The 14,663-nt window shown below is 53.3% G+C and overlaps 1 protein-coding gene across 2 annotated transcripts in view; it reads right to left on the reverse strand.

Moving 5' to 3' along the window:
• The window catches only part of LOC306762691 (spectrin beta chain, non-erythrocytic 1), a 147,211-nt gene that overhangs the window by 34,515 nt on the left and 98,033 nt on the right, over positions 1-14,663 (reverse strand). For both annotated transcript variants that reach the window (XM_079249274.1, XM_079249275.1), the window contains exons 11-29: positions 14,444-14,602; positions 12,853-12,948; positions 12,465-12,671; positions 12,026-12,179; positions 11,766-11,917; positions 10,264-10,482; positions 10,112-10,192; positions 9,810-10,016; positions 9,517-9,728; positions 8,326-8,463; positions 7,995-8,115; positions 7,588-7,803; positions 7,078-7,497; positions 6,222-6,424; positions 5,522-5,612; positions 5,295-5,441; positions 4,957-5,220; positions 2,166-2,390; positions 1,991-2,080 (exon numbers count right to left, since the gene is read on the reverse strand). In XM_079249274.1, coding sequence (XP_079105400.1) covers positions 1,991-2,080; positions 2,166-2,390; positions 4,957-5,220; positions 5,295-5,441; positions 5,522-5,612; positions 6,222-6,424; positions 7,078-7,497; positions 7,588-7,803; positions 7,995-8,115; positions 8,326-8,463; positions 9,517-9,728; positions 9,810-10,016; positions 10,112-10,192; positions 10,264-10,482; positions 11,766-11,917; positions 12,026-12,179; positions 12,465-12,671; positions 12,853-12,948; positions 14,444-14,602 — 3,402 coding nt within the window. The remainder of the gene's footprint in view (positions 1-1,990; positions 2,081-2,165; positions 2,391-4,956; positions 5,221-5,294; positions 5,442-5,521; positions 5,613-6,221; positions 6,425-7,077; positions 7,498-7,587; positions 7,804-7,994; positions 8,116-8,325; positions 8,464-9,516; positions 9,729-9,809; positions 10,017-10,111; positions 10,193-10,263; positions 10,483-11,765; positions 11,918-12,025; positions 12,180-12,464; positions 12,672-12,852; positions 12,949-14,443; positions 14,603-14,663) is intronic.

A 14,663-nucleotide genomic window follows, 5' to 3' on the forward strand; every position in this document is an offset into this window, starting at 1 on the left:
GTAGCAGGTAACAGGTAGAAAGTAGCAGGTAGCAGGTAACAAGTAGCAGGTAGCAGGTAACAGGTAGAAAGTAGCAGGTAGCAGGTAGCAGGTAACAGGTAGAAAGTAGCAGGTAGCAGGTAGCAGGTAACAGGTAGCAGATAACAGGTAGAAAGTAGCAGGTAACAGGTAGCAGGTAGCAGGTAACAGGTAGAAAGCAGCAGGTAGCAGGTAACAGGTAACAGGTAGCAGATAACAGGTAGAAAGTAGCAGGTAACAGGTAGCAGGTAGCAGGTAACAGGTAGAAAGTAGCAGGTAGCAGGTAGCAGGTAACAGGTAGAAAGTAGCAGGTAGCAGGTAACAGGTAACAAGTAGCAGGTAGCAGGTAACAGGTAGAAAGTAGCAGGTAGCAGGTAACAGGTAGAAAGCAGCAGGTAGCAGGTAACAGGTAGCAGGTAGCAGGTAACAGGTAGAAAGTAGCAGGTAGCAGGTAACAGGTAGAAAGTAGCAGGTAGCAGGTAACAGGTAGCAGGTAGCAGGTAACAGGTAGCAGGTAGCAGGTAACAGGTAGAAAGTAGCAGGTAGCAGGTAACAGGTAGCAGGTAGAAAGTAGCAGGTAGCAGGTAGCAGGTAACAGGTAGAAAGTAGCAGGTAGCAGGTAACAGGTAGAAGGTAGCAGGTAGCAGGTAACAAGTAGCAGGTAGCAGGTAACAGGTAGAAAGTAGCAGGTAACAGGTAGAAAGTAGCTGGTAGCAGGTAGCAGGTAGAAAGTAGCAGGTAGCAGGTAACAGGTAGAAAGTAGCAGGTAGCAGGTAGAAAGTAGCAGGTAGCAGGTAACAGGTAGAAAGTAGCAGGTAGCAGGTAACAGGTAGAAAGTAGCAGGTAGCAGGTAGAAAGTAGCAGGTAGCAGGTAGAAAGTAGCTGGTAGCAGGTAGCAGGTAGAAAGTAGCAGGTAGCAGGTAACAGGTAGAAAGTAGCAGGTAGCAGGTAGAAAGTAGCAGGTAGCAGGTAGAAAGTAGCAGGTAGCAGGTAACAGGTAGAAAGTAGCAGGTGGCAGGTAACAGGTAGAAAGTAGCAGGTAGCAGGTAACAGGTAACAGGTAGAAAGTAGCAGGTAGCAGGTAGCAGGTAACAGGTAACAGGTAGAAAGTAGCAGGTAGCAGGTAACAGGTAACAGGTAGAAAGTAGCAGGTAGCAGGTAACAGGTAACAGGTAGAAAGTAGCAGGTAGCAGGTAACAGGTAGAAAGTAGCAGGTAGCAGGTAACAGGTAACAGGTAGAAAGTAGCAGGTAGCAGGTAACAGGTAGAAAGTAGCAGGTAGCAGGTAACAGGTAACAGGTAGAAAGTAGCAGGTAGCAGGTAACAGGTAGAAAGTAGCAGGTAGCAGGTAACAGGTAGAAAGTAGCAGGTAGCAGGTAACAGGTAGAAAGTAGCAGGTAGCAGGTAACAGGTAACAGGTAGAAAGTAGCAGGTAGCAGGTAACAGGTAGAAAGTAGCAGGTAGCAGGTAACAGGTAGAAAGTAGCAGGTAGCAGGTAACAGGTAGAAAGTAGCAGGTAGCAGGTAACAGGTAGAAAGTAGCAGGTAGCAGGTAGAAAGTAGCAGGTAGCAGGTAGAAAGTAGCTGGTAGCAGGTAGCAGGTAGAAAGTAGCAGGTAGCAGGTAACAGGTAGAAAGTAGCTGGTAGCAGGTAGAAAGTAGCAGGTAGCAGGTAGAAAGTAGCAGGTAGCAGGTAACAGGTAGAAAGTAGCAGGTAGCAGGTAACAGGTAACAGGTAGAAAGTAGCAGGTAGCAGGTAACAGGTAGAAAGTAGCAGGTAGCAGGTAGCAGGTAACAGGTAGAAAGTAGCAGGTAGCAGGTAACAGGTAGAAAGTAGCAGGTAGCAGGTAACAGGTAACAGGTAGAAAGTAGCAGGTAGCAGGTAACAGGTAGAAAGTAGCAGGTAGCAGGTAACAGGTAGAAAGTAGCAGGTAGCAGGTAACAGGTAGAAAGTAGCAGGTAGCAGGTAAGGTACCTGGTTCTTCTTGATGAGCAGCTGGACGGTCTGCAGGTTGTGTCCGTGGTCGGTGGACATAGCCAGGGCCATCCTCTCCTCCACCCACAGCTGGAGACAGAGTGTTTGTTACAAACTTCCTCCTCTCCCGCTGCAGCTCTCTGACTGATGAAGTGGTTTCAGACAGTCTACTCACGATCTCGTCCTCCACGTCCCGGTTGAACTGATGAATCTCACGCGAGGCCATGAGGTTTTCTCGTCTCTTCTTCAGTGGTGCTTGGAGGGCCTGGAATTTTCTCTCAACGCTGATCCTCTGGCCGTCCACCTCCTCGGAGCCTTTCCCCTCCTGGCTGAGAGCCTGAGACTGACTTTGCAGCTCCTCCACCTCTTTCTGACGCACCTCCACCTGGCTCTCCAGCATCTGAAGGAGGATGACGGGAGACGGTCAGACAGGGAGGACAAAACCCTTTAAACGTGCACATGAGCAATGCAGAAGGATTTCCTGCTACAAATATTATCCCACTTCATAAGACATTTTCATTCAGTCTTTCTCAGCAGACGGAGCATCCCCCATCTTCAGTGCTCAGCTGATCCGTTACTATGACAACGGAGCCAACACTCCCAGATGAGAAGAAATGAGAAGCAGCACTAACAGATACCATCAGACGGCCTGATACTCAGCATCCTTTCTCAGTTACTGAACCCACACACACACACACACAGCCTCCCCAGATGCCTATTGTCCCAATATTTCCACTTTCTTTTCCTAAATCTAACCCAAAGCTGAGTCCTCAGACCACACGAGGACTTCATTCACCACATACTGGTCCTCACAGAGGCATACATCCATCTAGACCAACACATGCTGAAAGATTACATAACTGCAGTGCAATGACTGTGTGCGTGTGCATGAGAACCCCAGTGGATTGATTATGTAACGATTTCACTTCCTCTATCATTACTGGAAAAATGAGGATACTCTTGATTCATAAAAAAAAGAAACACAGGATCATTGCACCGTGATGCCACCAAATAAAGTCGAAGCAGCTACTTCCTGTTTTAGCACTAAAGCTTCTTCCATCCTCCACCAGAAGCCAGAACTTTCTTGTTGTCCTCGAGGCTCCGAGAAGAAAATGACGTCATTTTGTTCTTGCGGACGTGTTTGAAGACAGTTCTCGACACATCGGGCTGCAGAACTTTTTTCTGGCGGCGCTCCGAGAAGTATCGTGTGATTGGTCGGACATGTGAGGTGGGCGTGGTTAACAGGGAGAAAACATGAAGCAGAGTTGCTGCTCCGCGTTTTTACAGTGGCATTAAAACACTCGGACCCAGCCGCGTGCACGACCCGCCCCGCCGCCTGCACGACCAGCCGCCTGCACGACCCGCCCCGCCGCCTGCACGACCCGCCCCGCCGCCTGCACGACCAGCCGCCTGCACGACCAGCCGCCTGCACGACCCGCCCCGCCGCCTGCACGACCAGCCGCCTGCACGACCAGCCGCCTGCACGACCAGCCGCCTGCACGACCCGCCCCGCCGCCTGCACGACCAGCCGCCTGCACGACCAGCCGCCTGCACGACCAGCCGCCTGCACGACCCGCCCCGCCGCCTGCACGACCAGCCGCGTGCACGACCAGCCGCGTGCACGACCCGCCCCACCGCGTGCACGACCCGCCCCGCCGCCTGCACGACCCGGCCCACCGCGTGCACGACCCGCCCCGCCGCCTGCACGACCAGCCGCGTGCACGACCCGCCCCGCCGCCTGCACGACCAGCCGCGTGCACGACCCGCCCCGCCGCCTGCACGACCCGCCCCGCCGCCTGCACGACCCGCCCCGCCGCCTGCACGACCAGCCGCCTGCACGACCCGCCCCGCCGCCTGCACGACCCGCCCCGCCGCCTGCACGACCCGCCCCGCCGCCTGCACGACCCGACCAGCCGCCTGCACGACCAGCCGCCTGCACGACCCGCCCCGCCGCCTGCACGACCCGCCCCGCCGCCTGCACGACCCGCCCCGCCGCCTGCACGACCCGCCCCGCCGCCTGCACGACCCGCCCCGCCGCCTGCACGACCAGCCGCGTGCACGACCCGCCCCGCCGCCTGCACGACCAGCCGCCTGCACGACCAGCCGCCTGCACGACCCGCCCCGCCGCCTGCACGACCCGCCCCGCCGCCTGCACGACCAGCCGCCTGCACGACCAGCCGCCTGCACGACCCGCCGCCTGCACGACCCGCCGCCTGCACGACCCGCCGCCTGCACGACCAGCCGCCTGCACGACCAGCCGCCTGCACGACCCGCCGCCTGCACGACCAGCCGCCTGCACGACCAGCCGCCTGCACGACCAGCCGCCTGCACGACCAGCCGCCTGCACGACGCGCCCCGCCGCCTGCACGACCAGCCGCGTGCACGACCAGCCGCGTGCACGACGCGCCCCGCCGCCTGCACGACCAGCCGCGTGCACGACCCGCCCCGCCGCCTGCACGACCAGCCGCCTGCACGACCAGCCGCCTGCACGACCAGCCGCCTGCACGACCAGCCGCCTGCACGCCCCGCCGCCTGCACGACCAGCCGCCTGCACGACCAGCCGCCTGCACGACCAGCCGCCTGCACGACCAGCCGCCTGCACGACCCGCTCCCGCCGCCTGCACGACCCGCCCCGCCGCCTGCACGACCAGCCGCCTGCACGACCAGCCGCCTGAAGACGGAGGTTTTTCTTGATCTTGCAGCCTCGAGAGAAAAAAGTCAGTTCTTGCTTCATGTGGAGGATGGAACAAGCTTAACAGCCCACTGCAAGATGTCTGACAGCCAGCGAGAACAGCCTACTGCCTGCATCCATCAGCCAGCACTAACAGAAAGCTACATCTAACCAGACACAGGGTGGTTTTACTGAGAAGGCTATTGCCAAAGAATGATGGTGGTTGGAGGTGTCTGACATGGTTGCTATGTCTAAACCGACCACTAGATGTCCTCACCCCCCCCCCACTTCTCACCTGCTGCTTTTTCAGCAGGATGTTGACGGATGTGAGGTCTTTGCCATAGTCATCCGACTGCAGCTGCCCGTCCAGGCCGATCAGCCATTTGTCAAGGTCGGCGCAGCTCTGTGTGAAGAGCTCGGCCTTGTTGGCATCAAACAGACACTTGGCTTTGGTCTGGGTAGTGGACTCCAGGTCTTCCCACATAGTTTTCAGGGATGCTAGTTTCTCCTTCACCATGGCTTCCGTGTCTGGTTTCTCTGCCATCAGCGTCAGGCCGTCCTAAAACAGAGGATCAGAATTTCAAGAGGAATCCGGACCATGAACATCCGGCTTGCGGTTCCTCCCCTCCTTACCTTATTGATCTTGTCCAGCCACTCCTTGTTGGACTGCAGCTCAGCCATGAAGGCCTGGTGTTTCAGCCACTTGCTGTGGAGGTTCCTGGCCTCGTCGTACGACATGTCCTGAGCTGTCAGCATCTTCTCGTTGATCCACAGGGTCAGCTGAGGAGACAAAGCCCGTAAATGACCAATGAAAAACTGCTGTCTTGTCCTTGAGATTTGGGTTTGGGGTTCTAATTAACCTCCTGGCAGTCCTGCAGGAACTTCTGCAGGTCTCTGTTGTCCTTCAGCCTCGTCAGCAGGTCATTGGCAGCCTGTCGGTTCTTCTTGTGTCTGCAGGAACAAGAACAGTCTGCTTACAGCAGCTTCTTTAGACCAACAGACGTCCCATGATGCACTGGGCTCTCCCTTCCATCCATCTAATCTTTATCCTCTGTGTAGAAACCATGTAGAAACTCAGTATCGGCATCATTGACTTGTACTTCTTCTCTGTCAGCAGGTGTCCCTTGATAAAAGTTCTGGTTCCCGTCCAAACCGGTCCAGGCAGATGGCTGCCCTGCCTGAGCCTCCCTGGTTCTGGTTCTGGTCCTGCTGGAGGGTTTTACTTCCCAGTAAAAGGGGTTGTTATTCTCTTCCACTGCTGCCTGCGGCATCGTGCGGCTCAGTATGCAGGACTGAATCAAAGACTGGATTTGATGCGATTGGTTGGTTTTGGACCATTATTTTCATGGATCGGTTTGCAGAACGGTTATTAGAACCTGGAATAATGTGGATTTATTTTAACGGGATTGCAGAGAACAGGCTTGAACTGATTGGTCCGTAAAGCCCTGAGTTGATAAATAAACCGGAAACAAACTGTTTTCTCAAGTTCTACAAATAACATCAGATGTTTTAAAACATTCCCTGTCCAACATGTCTCTAGTTGATGTCTTTGTCTCTTACCTCTGGTCGATGGAGTCCACCTTCTCCTGGATGCGCTCAGAGCTCACGTTGCCATCGGCAACCAGACGGCGGCCAGTGTCGACCACACTGCTGATCTTCTCTTCGTTGGCGTCCATGGTGGTCATGAAGTCCTCCTGCTTCTTGATGGCAGCCTCGGCAGCCTCCAGCGTGCTGGGCATCTCGGTGTGAGCCAGAACGTACTCCTGATGAGAAACAGCAGAGGTAAAACTTTAACCAGCAGGTGGCGTTTGACCCCAGGAAACCCAGGACTCCGTCAGGACTGAAACGCTGTAGAACATGAGAAATGTTTTCCCTGCTGACTAAACAAACAGGAACATGAAGAACATGTGGTTTTCAGAAGACACTGGGGTGTCCGGCTTACCCACTGGGAGTACTGGGGTGAGACAAGCTAGACGACGATCAGACAGTCATCATTTGGATGTCTTACACAAAGGCTTCCAAGATGCATCTGAACCAGATGCCTGAGTCACCTGGTTGGAACCAGATCAGGACTACAAGCGGCTGGACTTTCCTTTAGAGATAAGGTGAGAAGTTCATCCAGAAGGAGATCAGAATATGCTCCTCCAGATGAGGTGGATCGGACACCTGGTCAGGATGAAACACTTTCAAACCAGATCACTAAAGGATGGCTGACAGTGGTCCCAGTAACCACCAGTGACTATTCTCTCAGTTTACTTTGATTGTTGTCTTTGATGCTCTGGTGTACAACACACTGCTTTTGTATTTCCTTGATCTTCCAGGGACAGATGGAAAGTAGACACTAAGACACGTTTCAGTCCAGTAATATTCACAGAACAGTTCTGGTAAAACGTTGTGATGATGGGGGGGGGGTTACCTGGTTGTTCAGGAAGGCCTCGGCCTGCTTGGTGTCCCGGAGGAACAGCTGGTAGGCGTGAGACTGGGACAGCAGGTTCTGCCGGTTCTCCCACATCTTGTGCAGCTCGTTCCAGCCGGTGTCGAGCGCCTGCAGCCGCTGACGCAGGAACATGTACTGGGCGTCCGTCTGTCCCTGCGTCACCATCTCGCCCATGTCCCTCATCTTCTGGTAGTCCTCCTCGTAGTTGCGGATCTCGTTCTTGATTCCCTCGTGCTGAGCCAGCAGCTTCTCAGCCTCTGCCAGCGTGTTGGGCATGTCCTCGGAGGCGATGACCGTCTGCGTCCGGGACAACCAGGACTGGAAGTCGTCCAGGTCCCGCAGGAACTGCTGAAGCTTACTGGCCTCACCCAGCGACTCCTCTCGGTTCTTCAAAGTGTCCTGTTAACGGAGCAAACAAGTTCAACCTGTCTGGTTTTCAGAGGAGAACTAAAAGGAGTCAAACATCTGCAAAACAAGGAAAAGCACAACCTTCATGTCATCCCAGACGCCGGTGATCTCAGCCAGACGGCCTCTGATAGGCTCCGATTGCTCTGGATGCTCGGAGGCCAAACGGTCCGCCTCTTTTCCCAGGTCTCCCAGCTTGTCCTCTATGGCCACCAGGTCCCGCTCCATCCCCGTTAGCTTCCTCTGCAGAGCCATGACGCCGGCCAGATCGTTTCCCAGCTCCTGGGTCGACTCAATCACCTGCAAGATGCAGAACTCATGACCCCGAGCTCCCCTTGTCGAACCGCACCCTGTTCTTATCTCATCGTTGGTTCGTGTGACTGCAGCATCGTGCAGATGCATAAAGTTTGTGACCTTCTGTCAGTTTGAGTTCGGCAGAAAACACCCGTCTACGTTCTGACTGTGTTGCTGCAGCATGAAGAGGCAGATACCTTGGTTTTCTCCTTGATCCAGGACTTGGTCTCGTTACACTCCAAGTGGTAATTCTGGACTCCCAGAGCCGAGTTCAGGCTCTCCTTCTTCTGGTCCACCAGGTCTCTGAACTGACTCCACCTGATTGGACGGACAGCAGGAAGTCAGAGCAGTTTCTTCCTCTCTTTAATCAGAACTGGATTTCATCATTTGGAATGAGAAGAACTGAAAACGCCGAGGCGTTAAATCGAGATTAACTGCATGAAGTCTGGATTGATCTGCGTTCCGGTTCTGGAGCTGAAACCTGCTTTAATGGTCTGCTCATCCCAGACTGTGAACTGGTCCGGTTACCTGGTGTTGAGTTTGTCCTGCTGAGCTTTGATCTCCTTCTCACTGGGATGGCCGCTGTGGAGGAGCTGCCTGGCAACCTGGTTCACCACGGCAACGCGGGAAGCCTGGCTGTTCATTTCCGGCTCCAGACTCTCGAACCTGGATGGAGAAGGTGAGGCGGGAGCCGTTAGGAACATCCACAAACGTGTCTCCGGATTTCTGCTCTGTGATCCCTGGAGACGCTTCCTGGACCTGAACATCTTGATCTGTGTAACATTTAATTCAGAAACCAGATTCCTGACTCTGTGGGTTCCCACCTCTAAAACCAGAACCCCGACAGACCCCTAAGCGCCGGGAGCAACGTGCTCGAGTTCGTTTGGCACGTTAGCAATGCGGGGCCACTGGCGTTGGCGCACGTGTCACCTGCATGAGCTGCAACACTGTCTTTAGCACCAGAGTTGATGAACATGAGGTCAGAGGTCAACACCTCTGGGTAGTTCTGAGGGCCTCTCAGATCTCATTCACAACTTCTGGTCCAACACATGCTGGTCAGATCAAACTTTATTTACAAAATGTTTTCATGCAACACAAAGTGCTTTATGCAATAAAAACAACTCATGCATGTTAAAACTGACCAGAGCCTTCACACACCAGAGTTTCTAACAGCAACACACACACGCTACGGTCTGATGCTGCTGGGTTCTGGAGACGTTGTGGGTTAACAGGGATCTGAATCTGGGACCAGAAATACGTCTGAACAGGACATGAAGTGGATCGAAGCCATCAGGAGACACGGCGATGTAAAGCTGTGCATCATCAGCATAGCTGTCAATGTCTCCTGATGACATCACCAAGAGGAAACCCTAAAATTGAGCCTGAAACTGACCTTTCAGGAACCCTAGACTGGATTTCCTGGATTCCTGAGGAGCAGGTATCCATACTTACAAAAAACTCCTAATCTGAGAGATAGGAGAACCAGACTCGGTCTGTTTAATAAAGTCTGGGGGTCTACTGCGTCGGACACACTTAGATCCACCTGGACTGTGACCAGACCTGAGATCATTCACCATCTTAATAAGTGCCGCCTTGGTACTGCAGTTCATCCTAAAACCAGACTGATGTTTCTCTAAAACATCGTGTATCCAGTAGGATCCAGTCCAACGGGGACCAGAAACCAGTCCCGGTTCCCTCTGCGTTGGGTCTGGCTCTTACCGGTGCTGGACCACCTCCAGGTCCTCCAGTTTCTCCGGGATCTCCGTGCTGTTGAGCCACTGCTCCTTCTCGTCGATCCAGAGCTCACAGGCGCTGGCTTCGCTCAGCATCTTGTAGAGCGCCAGGGCGTCCTGCAGAGCCTGCTTCCGGAGCCGGGTCAGCTCAGCCACCTCCTTGTAGCGCTCCTCAATGCCCGCCAGCCGGTTCTGGACCTGCAGAAGCAGAGACGGAGACTCACAGCTGCGAGCTTCGAGATGCGGAGCCGTGAGACCCTGCAGCGGTTTGTGCTGTACCTCCTCGGAGCTGGTCTTCTCCGGCGGCAGAGTTCTGGACTGCTCATGCAGAGCGTCGATGACAGGTCGGTAGCTGCCGATCTCTTCTGCAACATCTTTGTGTTTCTTCACCAGAGCCTGAGTGGAGAACTCGTCGTGGCCGACGTCGACGCTGGACACAATGCGCAGAACGTCCAGCATCCACGTGTCGATGTCATCTGCGTCGGCCTGCACAGACGCCGGAAGGTTTCACACATCCCAACAAATGTTGACAAGCAGGAAGTGAAGGTTGTTTTAGTCAAAAGGAAAGTAAGTTGGAGCACCTGGAACTGGTGCTGGTTGCAGGCCTCCTGCAGACGAGCTTTCCGTACGGCAGAAAGATGCTCCAGAGCCGCCCACTGCTCCTGCAGACACAGGAAAACCAGGTCAGCACGTCCGTCCTGTCTTCCTGACCTCCCCTCCTGTCTCCACATACCTGGATGTCCTGGATTCGCTCTTTGATCTTGTCGGCTCCAAAGTGGTTGTCGGCCACCAGCTCCTCGCCCTGTTTGATGGTCTGCTGCAGGTGGGCGGCTCGCCCGCTCGTCTCGTCCTCAAAGGCTTTGTGCTGACTCAGCAGCCGCAGAGTGCCAGTCAGATCCTTCCCATAATCCTCGGAGGAGAGGATCTGCTCCTTCTCCCTGATCCACCCCTCCTGCGAGCCACAAACAGACATCAGGTTAGATGAAGTCCGTTGCTCCGGTCACATGACTTCATCTATAAATGTCACAGAAGTTTCCAGCATTTATCCCTCTCATTTCATTTCAGCCGGCCTGTAGCTGCACTCCCATCACATCCCATTGCACCCCATCCCTTTGCATCCCATCCCATCCCATTGCACCCCATCCCATCCCATGCCATTGCACCCCATCCCATCCCATCCCAATGCACCCCATCCCTTTGCATCCCATCCCATCACATCCCATTGCACCCCATCCCTTTGCATCCCATCCCATTGCACCCCATCCCATCCCATCCCATTGCACCCCATCCCTTTGCATCCCATCCCATTGCACCCCATCCCATCCCATCCCATTGCACCCCATCCCTTTGCATCCCATCCCATTGCACCCCATCCCATCCCATCCCATTGCACCCCATCCCTTTGCATCCCATCCCATTGCACCCCATCCCATCCCATCCCATTGCACCCCATCCCTTTGCATCCCATCCCATTGCACCCCATCCCATTGGATCCCATCCCATTGCATCCCATCGCATCGTAACCCCTGACATCCCGTCCGGCGACAGATAAATACAAAGTTCTCTACTATTGCATGTCTGAAAATCCACTTCATGAGTGTAAAAACCTTCCAGTGATATTTGGGAGATTTTCTTGAATCTAGGTGTTTGCTGAGCAGTTTTTATGGCGATATTTTGGTGTTGCGCAGATATAGACGTGATAGAAACACAGCCAGAGGCCCAGTTACTGACGAAAACCAGTTTCATTTTACCAAACCAGAGCTCCTCTATCACATCTGAAAACTCTTATCCAACGCCGTTTTCTTTAAGTACACTGATGGGAACGATGATGATGTCTGAAGCAGATGCTGCATTGAGTGTGTGTGTGTGTGTGTGGGCACTGAATTAACTTTTGTTATCTCAGGACAAAACCTTTTACAGTGTGGTGAAGACGCTGTGAAGCAGCCAGTTAGATTGGATGAGATGTTGCTCACAGTGGGAAAAGATTTAGCTCAAAGTCTATCTGGTGTTTGTGCTGAACGGAGTTTTCTGCGCTCAGAGAGGATCTCTTTCCGCTAAAGAATGAGGCGGAAGAAGAACGGCTGACGTGCTGCAGCTCTAACTCTCAGTGTTTTTCAGGATGGTGGAGCTGATCTTTCCTCATACGAGCAGATAAGATCACAGATGAAAGATGTGAGATGAGAAGCAACGCAGGCTGACCGAGAGTCGGATTTAACGTCTAAAAATGAGGAGAACCTCTTCAGCCATCTCCCAGAAGAACTTCCAGAGGCGGCGGGACTCCTCGAGGCGAGCTCGCCGCTCGGCCGCCAGCTGGCTCAGCTCCTGGTAGCAGAACTCCATGTGAGCGACCCGGTCCTTGATGATCTGAGGATCACAGGGCTTATAACCTGAGGAGGGGGAGGAGGATGAAGAAAAGAAGTTACTCATTATAACAGAGAAGTTAATCATGAGCGAAAATTAGGAAAACTGAACCAAAGTGACGAACTGCGCCATACTTTCTGCGTCGTTGGCGAACTTCTGAGCATTGCTGTTGACTGTGCGGACCCGGTCAACCTGGATGCCGATGTCGGCCTCCACCAGGGCGTGTTTCTGCAGCAGGTCCTCCACCCCCAGCAGGTGCTTCCCATAATCCTGAGACAGCAGCAGCATCTGCAGGACACAGCATCAACATCAGGATCTCCTGGACATGAAAACATCCCGACAGGAAACTATAAAAGAGCTTCAGAATTTCAGAAAAAGTTTTAAAACTTCTTCTAAAACAAAACAGTTTTGACATGTTGCCCACATGGCTGACCACGTGATCAATCAGCTGTTTTCACTTCTCCAGAATAAACCTGCAACACGGACCGGACACTTTTACACAAACCAATGGTTAAGCAGCTCCAGAATGAAAGAATAACTGCTCAGCCCTGATTGGCTGCCTGGCCGTCCCACCTTCATCTCATCCATCCAGTCCATGATGTAGAGCATCTCCTGGAAGACCCTCTGCAAGTTCAGGTTCTGCTCCAGCCTGTGTCGCCGGGCCTTCAGCAGCTCCAGCAGATACTCCCACAGCCGAATCACGTTGTCCTTCCTGGCTGTGACGCGCTTGATGTCATGGTAACTCTCTGCCTCCAACTCCTTCGCCACGGAAACCACCGCCTGCACCAGGAAGAAGAGAAGGGTTCTGATTGGCCGACTGAAGAAGGCATCAGCCGATCCATCAATACTTCCATAACATTCTCAGTTTTTTAACCCCTCAAGATCAGGTTTAATCTGGTCAAACCTCAGATCAATGATCAATAATCAGGAATTCATTAAAAGACAGCTGTAGGAAACTGACCTGAACTCTCTCCTCATAGGCTGCAATGTCTGTTTCTATGGCTTCGTGTTTCTTTGTAGCTGCTTCCACAGCCTGGAGGTCAAATCCGAAGTTATCCTGAGAAAAAAACCAAGAGATAGTCAGGAGGGATACCGGGAAACACGGAGGGATACCGGGAAACACGGAGGGATACCGGGAAACACGGAGGGATACTGGGAAACACGGAGGGATACCGGGAAACACGGAGGGATACTGGGAAACACGGAGGGATACCAGGAAACACAGAGGGATACTGGGAAACATGGAGGGATACCGGGAAGCATGGAGGGATACTGGGAAACACGGAGGGATACTGGGAAACACAGAGGGATACTGGGAAACACGGAGGGATACCAGGAAACACGGAGGGATACTGGGAAACACGGAGGGATACCGGGAAACACAGAGGGATACTGGGAAACACGGAGGGATACCAGGAAACACAGAGGGATACTGGGAAACATGGAGGGATACCGGGAAGCATGGAGGGATACTGGGAAACACGGAGGGATACCGGGAAGCATGGAGGGATACTGGGAAACACGGAGGGATACTGGGAAACACAGAGCGATATCGGAAAACACGGAGGGATATTGGAAAACACGGAGGGATACCAGGAAACACAGAGGGATACTGGGAAACATGGAGGGATACCGGGAAGCATGGAGGGATACTGGGAAACACGGAGGGATACCGGGAAGCATGGAGGGATACTGGGAAACACGGAGGGATACCGGGAAACACAGAGCGATATCGGAAAACACGGAGGGATATTGGAAAACACGGAGGGATACCAGGAAACACAGAGGGATACTGGGAAACATGGAGGGATACCGGGAAGCATGGAGGGATACTGGGAAACACGGAGGGATACTGGGAAACACGGATGGATACCGGAAAACACAGAGGGATACCGGGAAACACAGAGCGATATCGGAAAACACGGAGGGATATTGGAAAACACGGAGGGATATCAGAAAACACGGACGGATACCGGGAAACAAGGATGGATAACAGGAAACAGAGAGGGATATTGGAAAACACGGATGGATAACGGGAAATACGGAGGGATACCAGGAAACACGGAGGGATACCGGGAAACATGGATGGATACCGGGAAGCATGGAGGGATACTGGGAAACACGGAGGGATACCGGGAAATACGGATGGATAACGGGAAATACGGAGGGATACCAGGAAACACGGAGGGATACCGGGAAACATGGAGGGATACCGGGAAGCATGGAGGGATACTGGGAAACACGGAGGGATACCGGGAAACACAGAGGGTTATCGGAAAACACGGAGGGATACCAGGAAACACAGAGGGATACTGGGAAACACGGAGGGATACCGGGAAACATAGAGGGATAACAGGAAACATGGAGGAAAAGGAGAAATGAACAAGGAAAAGTGAAGGGAACAAGGAGGTGGGACAGGTTGAAAGACTTAAATGGGGGCATGAGGCAGAATGGAGGAACATGCTGATAATTTAAATTATAACAAAAAATAACACAAGCGACATCACTTTGACACGTGTGTGTTGTGTTTTTTGTGGTGTGTTTTTGGTTACCTGGGAAACGAGCCTCTGGTTCTCACTCAGCCATGTTTCCCTCATGGCAGCTTTACGATCGAATCGTCGAGCCAGTTGCTCCAGTTTCTCCTGACGAATCAGCTCCATCCTCAGTGCCAGTTCCCGTTCATGCTCCGCCTTTTCCAGGCGCTCCCACGCCTAAAACACACACACACCATCATCCTCGTCATCATCAGCAGCAGTAAAGACATAAACAGCA

The sequence above is a fragment of the Telmatherina bonti genome, assembly GCF_933228915.1.
Source record: "Telmatherina bonti genome assembly, chromosome: 11".
NCBI lineage: Eukaryota > Metazoa > Chordata > Actinopteri > Atheriniformes > Telmatherinidae > Telmatherina > Telmatherina bonti.